The 18,022-nt window shown below is 38.8% G+C and overlaps 1 protein-coding gene across 1 annotated transcript; it reads right to left on the reverse strand.

Annotated features, from left to right (window-relative positions):
* Window positions 1-664: 664 nt before the first annotated feature.
* Window positions 665-16,051, reverse strand: LOC121644459 (activin receptor type-2B-like). The gene is made up of 11 exons (XM_041992386.1): window positions 15,504-16,051; window positions 13,354-13,561; window positions 8,745-8,860; window positions 7,557-7,708; window positions 7,235-7,378; window positions 6,844-6,987; window positions 6,055-6,203; window positions 5,034-5,148; window positions 4,474-4,612; window positions 4,077-4,207; window positions 665-3,857 (listed from the first exon to the last, which is right to left on the reverse strand). Exons 1-11 carry the CDS (start codon window positions 15,553-15,555, stop codon window positions 3,663-3,665), a joined length of 1,545 nt encoding a protein of 514 aa, XP_041848320.1. The 5' UTR covers window positions 15,556-16,051; the 3' UTR covers window positions 665-3,662.
* Window positions 16,052-18,022: the final 1,971 nt, after the last annotated feature.

Raw genomic sequence — 18,022 nt, forward strand, 5'->3', positions numbered from 1 at the left:
TCCTAGAAAAAAGAAAAAACCACGACGCCTTCAGGTACTGACGGACGTTTATAAGGTTTACAAAGAAAAGACGAACAGCTCAGAAGGTGTTGCGTTAATCTACCTAATTTTACAATAAATCCGATTAATAGCAAAATGAATACATTCAGGGAGCACTTATAATAACATCTGTAATTCTAATTTACTATCTCACCTTAAGTATTTATAAGGCCAGCATAACATCGACTGAAGTCGAACTGGACGGATAAACTCTGAATGCGCCAGGTATATTGTGAGACTTTTTCTAATAAACACACACACACACATATATACATACACACACACAAATATATATATATATATATATATAGAGAGAGAGAGAGAGAGAGAGAGAGAGAGAGAGAGAGAGAGAGAGAGAGAGAGAGAGAGAGAGAGAGAACTTTTGCTCCTGAGAAAAGAAAAAGATGTTAGTGGTGCCCACCCATCAACAGGGGGATTAATGTCCAAAATAAACTGATGGGAAAAGAAACAACCGGCGACCCTACTGCCATCTAGTGTACACATACAGAACAAAACATTTTTAAATAATAGATGTGGACTTTTTTTCCCTATTTTTATCATGATGTAATTTGAGTTTTGTAAATCTATACAAGCGCATAAAATGCAAAGAATTAATTTTACATGGTTAATCAGGATTTGTCTTTATTTTTTATATACAAAAAGATGAATGTATTCTCATCTAGTTTATATTTCTAAGCATTTCAATGCACATATAAAGTTATCATTCGTACTGATTTAGTGAAACCAACCAACAACCACACACAGTTCACATAAACAGGGAAAGTCACTCAATTCAAACATCCACTCACACTATGAGAAATAATATACTGACTGTAAATAAAAAAAGGATTTTGCTTTCACAGGATCCACACATGAAAGGAAGAAACTGTTTACATTTATCAAGTAAATATATACACAATTGATCATTTTTTTTCTTCTTTTTTTTTCCCCTATTTTGTTGAAGATGAGACTGACTCCATGTTAGTGTTACTGAACGAGGTACTGCATGAGGTAACAAGGTTTTTCGGTTCAGAAGAGCTGGGTGTAAGACAGTGTTTGGAGGGAACAACCGATCACAGCAGATTTTCCCACGTGACCGTTGTTTCTCTGGCACGATTCGTGAAAGCACCTGGGCCACGTTTGGGAAGGAAAGAAGGGGAGGGGGGGGGTTGAACAAAGAAAGTTCAACCCTTTAATTTTTTTCATCAGGAGGCCGATCCAGGTGTGATGAGATGTACTGTGCTGATCTGCAGAAGATAACTCCTTAGTCACAGCCAAGTATAATTACATAAGCTATAATATTCAAATGACTATTGCTGTATCGTAAATATTGCTGGACCGTTGGACATGCCATTGTTCATGTGAATCCTTGACAATGCATCAGTCAGTCAAGTTGATACAAACACAACGATGGTTTCCAAACACTGACGTGATCCCGTTATTTTTCCAGATGTCCTTTACCAAAACTGCACATCAGCAAGAGCTACAGATCACTGTTAAAAAGCACTATCTTTTCCACACCACTAATCAAGTACAACAGATGAGCCTGGGTGTTGTCCAATGTGGCTAAACTATCACTTAAACGTGTCAGAACATCACATCAGCAGGTTAATATTGAGGCAATACTGATTAAACAAGTGGCCAATCACAGAAGCTGCCCGCACCAAACATAACAAATGGATTTTGTTGTTTTTTTTTTTGTTTTTTTTTTTGTCATTGGTGTTTATATATAAAGAACAAAGTTTTCTGATGTCAGCGCCACCCTCACAGCTTCTAACCCAAAAGAGCCAATACCATTATACACCAATATCAGTAACACTGTTCTCAAAGTTAAAAAAAAAAAAAAAAAAAAAAAAGAGAGAATCTCAGGGCTAGTTGACAAAATAACTTATATATGTGGATTTTGAGCTGAGAAATCCCTTTCTGTAACTGCAAGAGCAATGCCCTGATTTTGTATTTAAAAAGATCAGCGTTCAACATCTGTGTGTACACGTATATTTACAAGAATCTGACTAACTACTTTAAGGTTTGTAGAGCATCAACACTGTGAAAACTGGTCAGGTTATCCAAGAAATAAAAATCTCCACAAAGAGGCCCAACCTGCAATAAAATATCTCCACTACTAAAACACAATAAAATGCATAACACAACTTGATATACATGTAGAAAAAAGCCTGAGGTACTTTTCAGAATATCTGAGGTCAGTCAGGAGGAGTAAGCAGCTGAGGGCCTACCCAGTCAAAAATGAAGGAAAAACACAAAAAACAAACAAAAAAAACAGAATATTAGCCTCACATAATATGGATAGTTATCACATGTTAGTGTTATATTAACAAAGAATACATGTACATCTACAAATCCTTGAGTATCCTGGAATAGTCACAGCAGCATAACGGACATTCAATGTATGGTATTCATGTTATGGTACAGCTATGGCATTGCATTTGAGACAAAGGCAACCATTTGAGTTCTCCTTGCATGACCTACAGTGACTGAGGTATCTGGTAACTGGTGTCCAAATGAGTCTACTGACCATGGAGAAAGAAAAGAAAAAAAAAAAACAGACATGTTGCTTGCTCAAGTATGGCCCTTGCAAAGATAAACTTCCAATTACCTGTCAATGGTTCTTACTTTAAAAACACTATTTGCCTCGCATCACTTTAGATTCTTACACTTTCACACAAACACACACACACAGAGTTAAAATTAAGAATGTGTAACATTGCAACTCCAAACAGCATCCGTCAATGCCCCTGGCACTGGCAAAGGAGTAACTCTGAATTTCATCTATTAAAACGAAAGAAAAAAAGAAAAATCCAGGAATATGTCCATGATAGCTAGCTGGATAGCTTGGCTTTCAACTTAAAGAAATGTTCCAAAGAAGCCTGCTGGATACCTGAGAGGTAGTTCTGAGGACAAGACATTTGTCCAAAATCTTCAAAAAAGTCAAAAACGTCCAATACAACTGCTCAGCTCTCATTTAGCTCCCTCCCTTACAATAAAACAGCTGTGCTCCAGATTTTTTTTCTTCTTTTTATGTTTTTTTTTTTTTTCTCCTTTCCATTCTGAGGAATTCACAGGTTTAAAATAAGGGAGCACCCTCCGAGTTTAAAAAACAAGAAGCTTCAACCCCTGAGGAAGATGAATATATTTTGTCTAACAGTCTCAAAACGGTTCCTCCGAGGTGTGCAGCACGTCGTCTGAGGTTTGGAGCAACGGTTCATTTCATTTGGCCGCAGACGATCATGACCACAATAGGAAATACAAAGACGACAACTCATGAGGTAATAAAAAGAGACTAAACACAAAAAGGAATACATGAGGTAATGACACCATTTAAGATTTGACACATAGGTGTTATCAGATGTGCCCATCGCATAGCTTTTTACTACTTCAACTACAGCAGATGGATGTATTAGTAAGATCTGACTTCAGACACAGAAAAACACTGAACGTTGGAAAAAAAAAAAACAAACATAATAAAAATACCAGTATTGGGATAAAATAGCAGCTGTGTTTAAGTTGCTAGGATCTTTATGTTGTTAAATATTCACGGAGATCCGCTGAGTTTGGATTTGAACAAGGAAAAGTCAGGAGCTCAGGTGAGGGATTGCGTCACCCATTCAGGTGCTGGACTCTTTGGGAGGTAGGTCCTCATTGATGAGAGACGTCACGATGGAGACGGGGCTGTCTGAGGTAGTGCCGCCTATCGTCCTGGCGATCTGACTGATGCGCTCCTCCACACAGCCGGCTGACAGCCGTGCTTCTGCATCATGGTCCCAGCATTCCTCGATGGTCTCGCACATCTGGCTCAGGCCCTGCAGTCATAGACAAGAAGTTATAGAAGCACATTTGTAGATTTATTATTTATCATAATTGGCATCTTGAAATTTTGAATATTACTGTCAAATTTAAACAGAACAGATTCGTGGAACTGTGTGCTCAAATAATCTTTAATAAAAAAAAAAAAAAAAGGATGCAAGACATCCTGGTTTTGCTTTTACAGTTGTAGCAGCTATTCTTTCACAATTACTCACAGGATGTTTGAGCCAGCAGTCCTTAATGACTGGACGCATCTTCTTGTGCACGACCACATCCTGCAGATCCTCCAGGGAGGGATGCTGACCTATTTCATCCTCAAATGGCAGCATGTACTCACCAACTGTACCTGAGGTAAGCCAACAGTGTGGACAGTATAAAGCATAAAGAAAAAAAAAATCTTATAAGGAGTATTTTTTATTAAAAAGGATGGTAAAACTAATAACAGTATTAGATATAAAAAGTAACCAAATCCTCATTAGAACTTTGCCTCTGATCGGACAACACTGCAGTCAAAACTAAAGAGAAATCTAATCCTTTGTTTATTAGGCCTGCTCGAAGAGAAGTGACCTTTCACCTGTGGGCAAAGCAGCATTCCTGCATTGTTTGACTTACCGTCTGTCTCTGAGCAGCGGGACACCAGCTCCCACAGCACCAAGCCCATGGCGTACATGTCTATCCTCAGGAAGGAGTCTCGCTGAAAATTAATGGCTCCCTCCAGCACCTCTGGAGCCATGTAACGCCTCGTACCAACCTACACGGACAATGTATTATTAGGTTTAGCCAACTACGTAGAAGACTTCAATTGGGAAAACCATCACAAATCACATTACAAATGCACCTGTATTGTTATGAGTTTAAAATGTCTTGTGTGATTTAAGCTTTTATCAAACTCACTTGTTACTTGAACACTGACAAATGTCAAGATTGGTTTTTAGAACAGATGTGCTCAAACTTGTGTATATTACTGTCTAACTGAACTACAGTTTATATCTTTCTTATTACCCATTGATTACATTTACTGTAAGACGTTATCCCGTTACACTCCTTCCACTTAAAACACAGTGTGTAAAGATTTGCACAACTGTACAAAGCTTAAAATGCTTAAGAAAAAGTAGGTTGAAGCTACAAAATCTTCTATCGGAGCCAACACATACATGAAAATTCCCTCATACCTGTCCATGTGTATCCCCAGGAGGCTTTCCAGGTTCAAACCGTACAGCAAGTCCAAAGTCTCCGATGACTGCAGTCAAATCATCTCGCAGCATCACATTCTTACTCTTGAAGTCCCTGGGGAAGTAATTCCACAAATACTTATTAAAATGCATTTTTGTGTGCAGGTGTTCAGCCACAGCAGTTGCACAAATTAGTCAACAAACTGTCAGGGTTAAGCTACAAATTCAAACAGCAGAGGAGGTTAATCCGTGACCAAAAGTCAAAAAAGGTTTGCATTAAATTAGTCTGTGCCACATTTTGATACCCAGGGATGAATTTGGGTGAAACAGTCAAAGTCATTGCAGCTCCTCCCAGCTCCCAAACACATACAAACACAATTACAGGGGATATGTTTCAAAGTGCTTTAGATACTTTGCCTCACACAATCTTATCACATTGTTACACAGTACTTATATCTTCCATGTGTCATGTTAATATATTTAGATATAATACAAGACATTGCTTTAATTTCATGTTGGGACATTGTAAAAACAAAGAAAATGGTACAAAAGTGACAGATACTGCTGCTCACTCACCCTTCTGTCCTCATGTTTTGTACACAAATCACAGCAAATATGACCTAGTAAATCTAACTGAGCATCCCTTTGAAAGATGCAACTGCAATGAATTTTGGGACAAAGCGATCTCCTTTCTTTCATAAAAAGGTGCTCCAGTGTATACTTTGCTAAAGGAGATAAACAAGGGAAGCACTTGCTATGGCAATACACAAATCCATGATGCATTTAAGTGCAACCCATTAACTCCAAACCTCTTTAAAACTGGGCATGGTTGTTGATTGAAACAAGCTATAATGGATGTTTTCAAATTTTCTTTGTAGATATACGTACGTCATAACTTTCACATTCTTCCAGCTTTTCTTAATAATGTCAAAAATTTTACATTACATACATATTGAAGCACAAAAATGAAAATTCCTGTAGGGTATCATAGGAACAGGTATCGCTTAATATGATTTCCTACCTGTGTGCAATAGTAGGCTTAGGTCCCTCTCCCTTGTAGCTGGGAATGTCCTCGTGGAGGTAAGCCAAGCCGCGGGACATGGTCTCTGCTATGTGACACAGCTCTGACCAGGTCACAGTGTTACCCTTCAGGTGGTCCGTCAATGAGCCCTGCTCACGCACAAACGCATGAAAGGTTAAGGAGCAAGGATTAACAACTCTGCAAGAATCTTTAATCCATCACTAAGAAGCTTTGCTATTATTCAGCATCCATAAAGTCAGCCCACTGTGACCATAACGTCACGTAAGGAGCAGTTGCTGAATCCACCAAGAGACAGTGATAGATTACGCCCCTTATTGCCAACCAAATAATATCCTCGGGAAAATTAACTAGTTGCCTAAACTTATACATTTATAGAAATGCAAAAAAAATCATACACATCTATTTTTCTACGTAATGGCAAGGGGACCACAAGTGTGACTAAATATCTTGTGTCACTGGTGGGAATAATATGTCCTACCAAAAAGTCATAAAAGTAACTTAAAGCCACATCTGTGGTACTGACAACACATAAAATCCTCTGAGTATTAAACTGTATGTTTAAAAATTTTAATTTTTCATATACAAGATTAAACCTAAAATCACATTTCTACTGCTTTCACTGCATGAAATAAAATCCTCTCTTTAAATAAAGCTGCGATACTTGTTTTAAGGGCTCGGCCGAATACTGGAAAATGTCCAGCAGTTCTTGCTTTGTAAAATTATGCAGGAATCTGTGTACATGCTGAACATGTGTAGATGGGCTCTCACCCTCTCGTGAAACTCTGTGATTAGCCACAGCTCTGTCTCCAGGTTGGTGCCGTGCTTCTCTGCAGCGATGTAACGCAAGATGTTTTCATGTCTCATCCCTGGGGTTATGAATATCTCCCGCTCATTTTGCCATGACTGCTTATCCTGTAAACACAAACCAAAAGATTTTCTGTTCAAGCCTTGGTGATTCATAACAGAGAATGGGGTTGTTTCTTTACATGTCACAGCAGGAATCTGGCAAATCTTCAGAACAACAGGAAGAGTTGATTAGCAACATTCCGGGTTTTTCTCAGAGTGAAAGGTTTCTATCTCATGGAAATGTGCCTGTTTGGTGAACAAAACAGCAAACAACAAGATAGAAAACTGTGGCATCCTTTGAGTATATACATACCTGAACGGGGAAAATCTTTACAGCAACGTATTCGCTCATTAACTGAGCCTTCCAAACGCAACCAAATCTCCCCCTTGCTTTGATTTCCAGAAGCTGCAGGGGTTTCAGACCCACCAAAGGGGATGGGGGAACTGGTCCAGGATCCTGAATAAACATGAGAAAAAATTCTCAGTTCTCTGCTAAATCCATCAAACGTACCCCTTTTATTACAACTGCTAAAAAGTGCAAAAGTGACAAGTCCTACAGCAAGTCAGACCACAATGAGGATTGCCTCAATATATCACTTTAGATTAAAGTCAGAGTTGAGAATGACTCGCTTCACCTCGCTCAGGTCTACATGGCCATAGGGAGGCTTGCGGTGGCGGTACATCCACAAGGCCAGAACGAGGGCCAGGGACAGCACACAGAGCGGCAGCAGGGAGTACACCAGCACATTGAGCAAGGATGGCACTCGGGGTGGAGGCCGGATTTTCACTGTCAAAGACGAACAGAAAAAATCAGTGTGTCGACTTCATGGCCTGCAAGTTAGAAGCAGCATTACATGCACCCCCAACACACTGCAGGACCTGGTTTTAATAGAGGACATTTTTATTGAGCTCATCCAAACTTGATCCTTGAATGACATGCGAGTGGATGCAGTAAGACAGAAGGAACGCAGCAAGTCTAAAAGACATCTGACTTCTGTCGCTTCCTGCTCTGCTGATAATCAGTGCTGAACTATGCATGTAGAGATACTCAGTGATGCAACATCACACACAAGTCCAGTAACCTCAGTGTACTTTTACATAAAGCAAACAGCTAATTGCAAAATCTACCAAATTGAATACTGCATCTTTAAATGAGCAAACAATTTCTCATCTGATATGAGGAAATCCAAGAGAATCAACTTAAAAAAAACGACTGTGGCTCTTATATATAATAAGGTAATAAGAAATTAATAAAGCAAAGAAAAAGCTAAATGGAAAGGACCATGATCATGACTTTATCCTATACTTAGACACGACAGATCGACTATCACTTATCAGCAGGGCTTATCCAAATACTTTAAATGTTTGTTTTTCTAAACTTTTAAAATAGTAATCAATATAATTCATTATGTATCAACATTAATTATCACTTGTTATCCTTAGACAATGACATTTAATCCAAGTGTGTCACAGATCTCTGCTCTAGAGTTACCAGCAGTGACACCTGGATGTGATCATGTGATGTTTAGAAAAGTCACAGCTACCACGGCTCAAAAAAGTCAAGTATCCATCTATTATGTGGAATAACTTCACACTACATTTAAAATAAGCAAAAAAAAAATACTATAAGTCTAAGATAAGTTTACAGAACAACCTAAAAGTGTAATAGATCAGCAGTGTGAGAAGTACACTAACTAAATTTATCACCAAACATCTGGGAATCTTTTGGAGATAATTAAAAGCTCAAAAATGGCCAAATTTAGAGGAAAAAAATAACATCAACGTCCTACTTGTACTTTATGCCGAGTGCATCTTTTACTCACCTCGGTCGCCGCTGCCAATCATATCAGGAAGATGGGTGAACCGCTCGTTGCAGTAGTTACCCTCGCAGCAGCAGAAGAACACCTGAGGGTTTTCCTCCATGGAGACACACTCTTGCCTAAAACAACAAATGACACACTTGCATCATTTTCTGATAACCAAAATGCAAAGGCAAGATAGAAACTGGGCTTTCGGAACAAACAAAACATACATAAACCTTTATTTTCTTTTTATGATCTAGATGTTTAACTTGGAAAAGTCGATGGGTATTTGTTGTCCTACATTCGCTGTGCTTGAACTCTCTGAGGACAAAGTAATACGAGTCCAATTTATTGTCTAGACTATTTAACTGATGTGTCACTTGGCTTTGGTTACAGGTAGTGGTGTCAATGTTCCAGTCAACAAACTCTTCTTTTACAGACATCATTAAGTCACAGAATTACACACGAATACAAAACAGAGGATTACCAGAAAAGTGCAGAGGTGAAAGAAGTGGAGTCTTTCAGACCAAAAGGGATTTCATCGTATTACTCTTACGTTAGCTAACACATCAAAATAACTCAGCTCTTTATTTGCTTTAACTATTTCATCATATTTTCATTTCAGTTCAATAGCACTGATCTCAAATGACGTCACATTTACTCATCAATATTCATGAGCTCCGGCAACAGCGCGAGTTCGGACAAACAAAGAGTTAGTTTACGATGGCGACACCTAGAGTACGTGTAGTTTTGGAAGAAAAAGACGTCCCGGGAGCTTCATTTCAGTACAGTTCAATCAGTAAACACAGTGTTGTTGAACTTAAACGTTGGTTGACATGTAGAGGCCTCAAAGTGAGCGGAAAGAAAGCTTTATTAGTTGAAAGGTAAGCTGTTTTTAAGCTAGCTCTCGCTCAGTTATTAGTGTTGTATGCAGTGTAACTAGTGTGTTTCACATTTCATTCACATTTTTCTTATATTTGCCCCTTTCTCCCTTGTTTAAAACTGTGGCCTTCTATTGCTTGTTGTACTAACAAAACTTAACACTGAACAAATAATTATTATGGAAATGGATAGGAATGGAAAACAAATCTTTTTGTGAACAAAAGATGATTTGTTTTGAACGTCATCTTCATTGATGCATTACATGCAAATCAATTTTCCTTTTTTCTACATCGATTTCCATTTAAACCAGTTTGAATTGGTTTTAAATCAATTTTCGATTGTTTCCTTACATCCTTAGCAATCAATGACTCATTTGGTTTTATGGACTTACCCCATATACCACATAATATACTATGTAAAAACCATTCTTCTTAGACATATTAAAATAATATCAGGTATAGCTCCTTTATGAATTATAAATACAAAGGCAAGATATATTTATTTTCAGAGATATTGTTCTGTTTGATTATTAGATAAATACATTACTCCATGCATTGTGTTTGTACAGATGCCAGCATGCTGTGGATCAAGAATTTAAAATTGATCCAGCTGTAGACGGTGGTGCATGGTATAACATCAAAGCTGCATCACAGCGAGGGTCAAGTCCAGCAAATGAGGATCTTCAACCAAAGGATGGAAACTGGAAAGATTTTCCTCAAAGCGGCATACCGGTTTGCTTCAGTTCTGGACATATTTATCACCACATCATAGAATCAGTGCAAGAAAATAGTGATGTGGAAGATGAAGGATTACACTGTCAAACAACAAAACCATTGAGAAGAGGAAGACAGTTGTTTGAGAGTCAAAATGTGACCATGATGCAGGATTTATATCAAGGTAACCAGTATCATGTTAAAGCAAAAGTTCTTGGAAGCATGCGAAAGATCACATACAATGTTGTGATAGTTCTCTCCTCGAACACTGGGTTTGTGCAAAATGCTTCCTGTGAGTGTAAGGCTTCCTCACTTGGGCGCTGTAGTCATGTGGCTGCAGTTCTCTTTGCAATAGATGACTGTAAGAACTCCAGAAGTGATGAATCCTGTACAAGCAAACCATGCACCTGGAATGTTGGCAGGAAGGTGGGCAAAAACCCAAAGTCCATCACAGATGCTCAGTATCCAAACAGAAAGCGGAAGATGTCTGCTGTAATAAACTTTGACCCTAGGCCTACTTCTTTGCGGAGGACATCGCTAACACATGTGGAGATGAACAATTTTGTGAGAGATCTACAAACTGCAAGTTCTCCTCAGGGTAGTATGTGGGAGACCATCATCCCCATGCATTTTGACAACTACACCCTCTCCATTGATGAAACAGGCTTGTTACAACAAAAGGTGGGCATAATTTGCCAAAATCTGATGCCCAGTGTGAGTGGTATCACAGAACTATGTTCTGTACAGGGGGATGAGACTTGGTTTGCTGAGCGCAGACTTAGGGTAACTGCATCTATAGCTAAATCAGTAGTAACAGCTTCAAGTGACTGTGTTAGAGCAAACCTGGTGAAAAGAAAGCTATGGGAACCACCTGTGAAAGCTGTTAGTCTGGAGTATGGCCATGTAAATGAGGCTAAGGCAAGGCAAAGCTTTGTGGAGAAATTCCCGAACATGACAGTTAGAGAGACTGGACTGTGGGTAAACTCTGAGTATCCCTACCTTGCTGCCTCACCAGATGGCCTGTTGCATGACAGAGACTTGGACAGTCACGGGGTGTTGGAAATAAAATGCCCCATATCACTGAAAGAAGCACATCCAAAAGACTTCTACACAGCACTGAGCAAGAAACAGCTGGCAGGTTTCTGTTTGAAGGTAGATGGGGATGAGGTAACCATGAGTAAAAAACATGCGTATTACCAGGTGCAGATGCAAATGGGCGTTTTACAGAGAGAGTGGTCCTACTTTGTTATTTGGAGCCCAAAAGGAATGATAGTTAAAAAAATATTGTTTGACAAAGATTTCTTTGACGCTATGGTTCCTGTTCTGAGAAACTTCCACTGTAATTACCTGTGCCCAGAGTATGTAGAAATGAGACTTCCTAGACACCTTCCGATTCTGAGTTTGAACTATTGATGCTGAAGGATCACAGTGAACATTATCAGTCACAATAAAAAAAACAAATGCATCTGAAATGTTTTTATTTGAACTTCATTTCTATTACAATTAATTACTTCATGACAGAGTAGTTAATTCAACAGCTCATGTATGAATTAATTCAAGAACTTAACTGCTACCTCACGTTCAACATCTTTCCTGTTATGTTACAAGTGGTTCCTGAAAGTTGACTAAGCAGGCAGCAACAAAAACCATTTGTGAAAATACAGGCTGCTTTGAAAATGGAATGAAAAAAACTCCCTTCATATGTTCACGGTCACTATATCGCGAGTAACTTCGGCAGACACCGAAGCAGCAGTGTTTAGTTGTTACCATAATGGTTTTGTTAAAGAAATATTCGGAATGCAACTTTGCTCCTACAAACACAGTATACACGCTCCACAGGTTGTTTGTCCGAATCCAATATGGCGGCGGCGCCTGCGCAGTACGCTGTTCTAAAAATAGCATTTTGACGTCATTCGTGATCAGTCCTATTGAAAAACACCTAATTCAGTTTTCAAGATTCAATCATATTTCTTCAATAATATTAAAAAGTCTCCATTTAAATGATGTCAAAACTGTTTTTAAACACACCACTTCAGCATAATCTGGTTTATGTTTAATGCCGTCATGCGCTGAAGATGACTGGTCCAATTATTGCCACCAACTACTTTTCACTTTACTACTCTAAACATTGTCTCTGGAACTACAATGTTTAATTGTACCACATGACCATATAGTTACACATACGGGGTAGTTTGGAAAATAAAGAAACAACTCTCCTAAACTCACCCTGAGTGGCTCCGTGCCAGCATTTACCTTCCATCATCAGGCTGTGGACTTAACTGCACTCTACGCTGTCAATGCGAGCCATTTGCAGGGAGACTAACTAGAAGCAAAACCACTTTCCAGATTTGGAAATGACTTGCTAAACATTACCGTCCTTGTATACTGCATGTTTTTCTGCTACTTTCTTATTTATGTTGCAGTGAATTAAATAATTTTAGGGTTTTACATCACTAACCAGACAACACAAGTAATCAAAATGTGCATACCTAAATGTATGAACAGGCTTTTGACGTCTCATGAACAAGCGTGTCCATGAACAGTCTCAGATGAATTGTGAAAGGAAGGTTTACCAAATTAGCTAATGTGCCAAGATTCATGTTAGAAATAAAAATCAATGATATCTTATAAAAACACAACATGAAAATGGCTAATATATCCTTCATGTGTGTGTTATGTATCAGCTTAAGGACATACTTGCTTGTTTTGGTTATGCAATGCTGCAAAATGTCATAAATACTATGAAAATTTCTCTTTAAACATTCAAGATGCATCTCGAAAATATTTTCTAACCATTAGATTAAAAGGTAACCACATTGATTCTTCTGTGATGTAGAAATAAAAGAACCAGCAAATGCAGAGAGATCATTCTTTCATCGTCGAATCTTAAATTTGTGCTCTTGAAAGTGCAGGAAGAGAGGGAAAATTAGACGACATGAGTGGTGTGATGCCGATATATCCACTGCCCTCACCGCCAGTTCGCTCTGTGCAAGCTGGATACCTAAAATATACATTTAAGTGCACTGTGACCTGACCTGTCATAGCAGTTGAAGTCGTCCAGCCAGCAGCCTTTCTTCACCAGCTTGATGGTTCCTGAGGAGTTAAGCCAGGAGGCATAACAGTGCAGGCGCTTGTCCTTATCCCCCTCACAGCGCTCAAAGCCACTCTGGTTGGTCCTCTCCGTACGCCAGTTATCATTATAGTACACACACTCCCGGGTCTCCGCTTCGCCAAGACTGTACCCTGGTATGGACATAAGGCCTCAGTCAGCTCACACCATAATGAATTTAAACCCAACAGTGGAAGCACAGACATATGGCGTAGGATCCACTTTGTGCCACGACGAAACATTTCGGAGCAGAGACTATCATCAATCTGGCACATAGCCAGCTTTGGGAGCTCTCTGTAGTGAAAAGGGAGTTCCCCTGGGCTAAGAAATTGTTGCTGAATACTGGCTTGGCATAATCCCATTGACTAAAAGATCTTTTCAGAGAGAAAAAAAGCTAAATGGTTGGAGAAATTACAGAATTTAATTAGCTAGAAAACAATGATCAGCCTGCTGTGGTATAGAAACACAGCATACACATATTGGCACACTACTTCTACAGATAAGTATTCCTTCTTGAGACATCTGTAAAGCTAGATAAGACTGTCTTCTTTAAAGGCGTCTCTCTCTTTGTTTCTTTTTTTTTTACTTCCTTCAACTAAGAAGACCTGTAACAATAGCTTCAAAATATTTCTATTAAAGGTTTGTCATTGTTCTCATTGGTTTTTAATGTTGGATACACACTAGACACAGAAGACAGAAGAGGTAGATAACATGTTGGACACATGATTCAAAATACATCTTCGACATTTATGCTCTATCTTTGTTAGGAGAAAAATAGTGCCTGTCTCTTTAAATCCCTGCCTATAGGAGCTTGCCCATCCCCCCAGCGTTACCCCCACCAACCCAATTACACATACACACTCAGTTTACACGTACACTCACACATTCACACGTTTAGCTGTCCAGCAGCATACAATAGACTTCATGATATCATATAGGGAAGCATGAAATAACCAAACATCATGCTCATTATAAAAGGACGGACCAGAGAGAGACTGATCGCACACCGACACACACTCTCACAGCAGTAATGCTCAATGCTCCACTGAGCCGAGATGACATTTCTGATATTCGTGGTCACATGATCCCGGAGGACTTTTACTACAAGATCATTCTCCAACCCCCTCCCCCTGTCACTTACTGAGCCTTTACACCACAACAACACGAATTCTGGAGAAGCAGCTTACTGTACTTTCCATGCCCTAATCTATAAACCATAAAGGCATTAGCTGCTGCGCTATTTGACGTACAAGAGACAGCTGTGCCCCAATGAAAGATTTACCACAATTTAAAAAGGGAAAACTAAAGTGGATTTAGTTGAGAAATATATTTGTTCAGATTGAAAAATCATGGCCAATCAGGAGAAGTGTTTTAACGTTTGGGCAACGTTATATTGCCCATTTGGAGATGCAAATAAACAAAAAAACTCGCCAAACAAAAGACAAAACAACCACCACGCTCAATTTCACGTGGTGCCCTGCTTTGGAAACTGAGCTGTTTGTAACAGTAACCTCAATTCAAAATAAAGACTTTGCTTCAGCTGCTGTCTCTTCGAATCAAACGACATCGATTTAGGAAAATCCTCACAAAGGAAGTGCATTTTTCCCCCTACGGTTCTTCTTTACCACAAACATGAGTGCAGACCTGGGATGTAGACTATAAGGTTTCAGGATGTTGGTGCAGCTGCTGCCTTCTATTCCTGCCACTGTTGAAGAGGAAAGCGAGGGGACGCAACAGTTTTAAATTTGGATACACTTAAAAAATTGCATTAGTTAAAAATACTGTAAGACTAATTTAATTTAAACGCTTTTATTAAGCAGTTCTCAAATAATTATCGAGAGAAGTATTTGACTGTAGTGGCGTAACAGGGAGGGAAAAAGAGGAGATTATGGTTGAGAGATTTAAATCCCGGCTGAACGACAGTATCCACTGCCAGCAAAGTTTAAACTAAGCTATACTAGCAAACGTGAGCTTGTGCTCGGGTCGGAATTTCCAATCCCACATTACACAATTAAAAATAAATAAATAAAAATGCGTCGATAAAACAGTTGCAAATTGGAACACAAGCACGCTTACCTGCGCATAAAGTTCCCAGAAGAAGTGAACAAGTCAGCCATGAAAAAGACATGTTCCGTTTTAAATACAGGACAGAGATTCCCCCCTCGTTCCCACACGAACATTAAAACTCAGGTTGGCCAAAACATCAGTCCAGGATCAAAACGACCACAGGCCTCCGGTCCCTCCAGCAGCCTAACCACCACCTCCACCACCACAACGCGTGTCAATAGCCGCGACGCTGCAACAATGTTGCGCGAAAAGACAGGAGCGATTAATTGACTACCGGGACTGTTAGTCCGTTAAAAGATGCGACATTTCGCATCGGAAGTGGGTCCAAAAGGCGTTAAAACATCCAAGTCGAAAGCTCGGCGCTCTTTTTTGAGGTTATTCGGTTGAATAGTAGCACCGCTGCGTCGGGAGGTCGGTCGGGGTTTACATGCATGTTACTGATCTGTGTCCAAAATGGCTTCTAAATGGGGAATGGGCTGCAAACAGGGAAACCCGGATGTGTAAACACAAAGAGGGGAATTCAGGCAGCCAGAGAGTGACCTTAACGCGACACCGCAAACACACGCCTGAAATTATTTTTTTGTAAGGTCCCGTCGATCATTTTCGCAATTTTACACACATGGCGAAAGAAGTTAAAAGTGCTAGGAAGAGATTGACGTTTGCCCACACCGGTAGTTGTATCGCTTCTTCCAAACGACGTACTTGTACTTTCTATAGTCAGGCGTGGGATTTCACTCCACTTTCCGGTTCTTAGCACATAGCCATGGGTTTCAATAATATCGTTTAATAATTAATATTTAATATATCCGTTACAGTGGACGAGAATCCAATAAACCTGCCCTCATTAAAAAGAAATAATATATAGAGATTAGAGATTACACTGATTCAGAGAAACAGCCTGTAGACTACAAGCACAGGAATGCTATATTCAAAATATAAATGTTTTAGGTTTACAGCTTTTTGTCTGTCAGTTTGACAAATATCTTTTGTATTCCCAAGAGTTCTGAAAATGAAAAATTCAGTTTTGTTTTCTTTTTCTGTCTGAATAATCTTTTATGCATAAGTGGTAGAGCTTTAAATAGATGCCCTACTTTTAGAGTAACATGATACAATAAATTTTATTAAAATGCATTTACTCCAGTTCCACATTTCCCTTCTACATAATGTTTAATATGTCCGACAACTTAAATAGAATCAGATAATGGTAAACAGTGTAGCTGGGGACAATATTCTTCTCACAAAACAGGAAGTGCCCAGTTTTAAGTCTGTATATTGCATTAATGCCTAACTAATCTGTCATATAACACAAGAATGTGCCACAGTGTATTGCAGACCCACTAATCAAGTCTCCCAGCCAACAGTAAATCACTTTTTGAAGTATTTCTCTCAAAAGAGTAAAGATTAAAGTTCTTTTGCTCTGACTTGGGTAGACCTTCTTATCATTTTCTCATTAAGAAAAGAATGCTCACCTCCATTAGTGCAGATAATTTAAGTATGCGTGTCAGAATTGTTACAATAAGTATAGATATGGAGCTTACTTCATAGCATTCACAATAGATTTTCAAAGTTGAGGTCTTTTGAACAAAATAATAAATCCCATCTTCACAAAGAGACAAGGATGACAGTTAAAATACCATTAAGCTTTGCTTCACAGGTCCCTCTCCCCTTTTCCTCTTTGATACAGACTAATGGCATGTTGGCGACACTCAACCAATTCAAGCAACAAATGTCCTAGGAACAGAGTTAGCTATAGGTAGTCGTCTTTAAACTAGTGCCATTGAGTGTAACTCAAGACAAAGCATTTCCTCATTAAGCTATCATGTACTGACCCTGTAACTCAATAGAGGCCAAGACCGAAACCTTGTAAAGATAGATGTTCAGTTGTCATGACAGTTGGAGGAGAAAGCACTTGAGTGCTCATTAGAGGTCTAACAGCCACAACCAGGGTGTGACATTTCTACAAGAATGAGAGAATGGGGAATTTCATGTAGTGGCACATATAAAACACAAAACTTGGTGCAACTGTGTTGCAAAATCCCAGTAAAGGAAGCAAATATCACTTAGATGCCACTTGTACTGCATTGTACAAGCAATAACTTATAATGCTTGAGTTTTGTGTATTACTGCATGATAAAGACCAGTTGAAAAACTTATTCCTGGAGGAAATGCCCAGTGTAGAAAAAAAGTATACAAGTGATGCAAAACATTATTAAAGTTTACTAGTCAGAAAATGAAAATTATAAAATTAGATAAAATCATATATATTTAGAGTAAAAAGTACATCTCAAAAGGTACTCCACGATTGTGACACTTTATCTGTTGCGTCTGACAATATTGTTTCAAGTTAATCTTTGCTGAATAAGTAATGTTTCATTAGGCATATGTATTCATTATTAATAATAATTAATAAGTAAAAGAGCAGTTTCATGTAATCATACAGCCAGGCCATAGATTTGGTTTCAACAATGGTGAAAATCTATTATGTCTGAATGTTGGTGAGTATGTGTCATGCATATATATATATATAT

Source organism: Melanotaenia boesemani, chromosome 8 (assembly GCF_017639745.1).
Source record: "Melanotaenia boesemani isolate fMelBoe1 chromosome 8, fMelBoe1.pri, whole genome shotgun sequence".
Lineage (NCBI taxonomy): Eukaryota > Metazoa > Chordata > Actinopteri > Atheriniformes > Melanotaeniidae > Melanotaenia > Melanotaenia boesemani.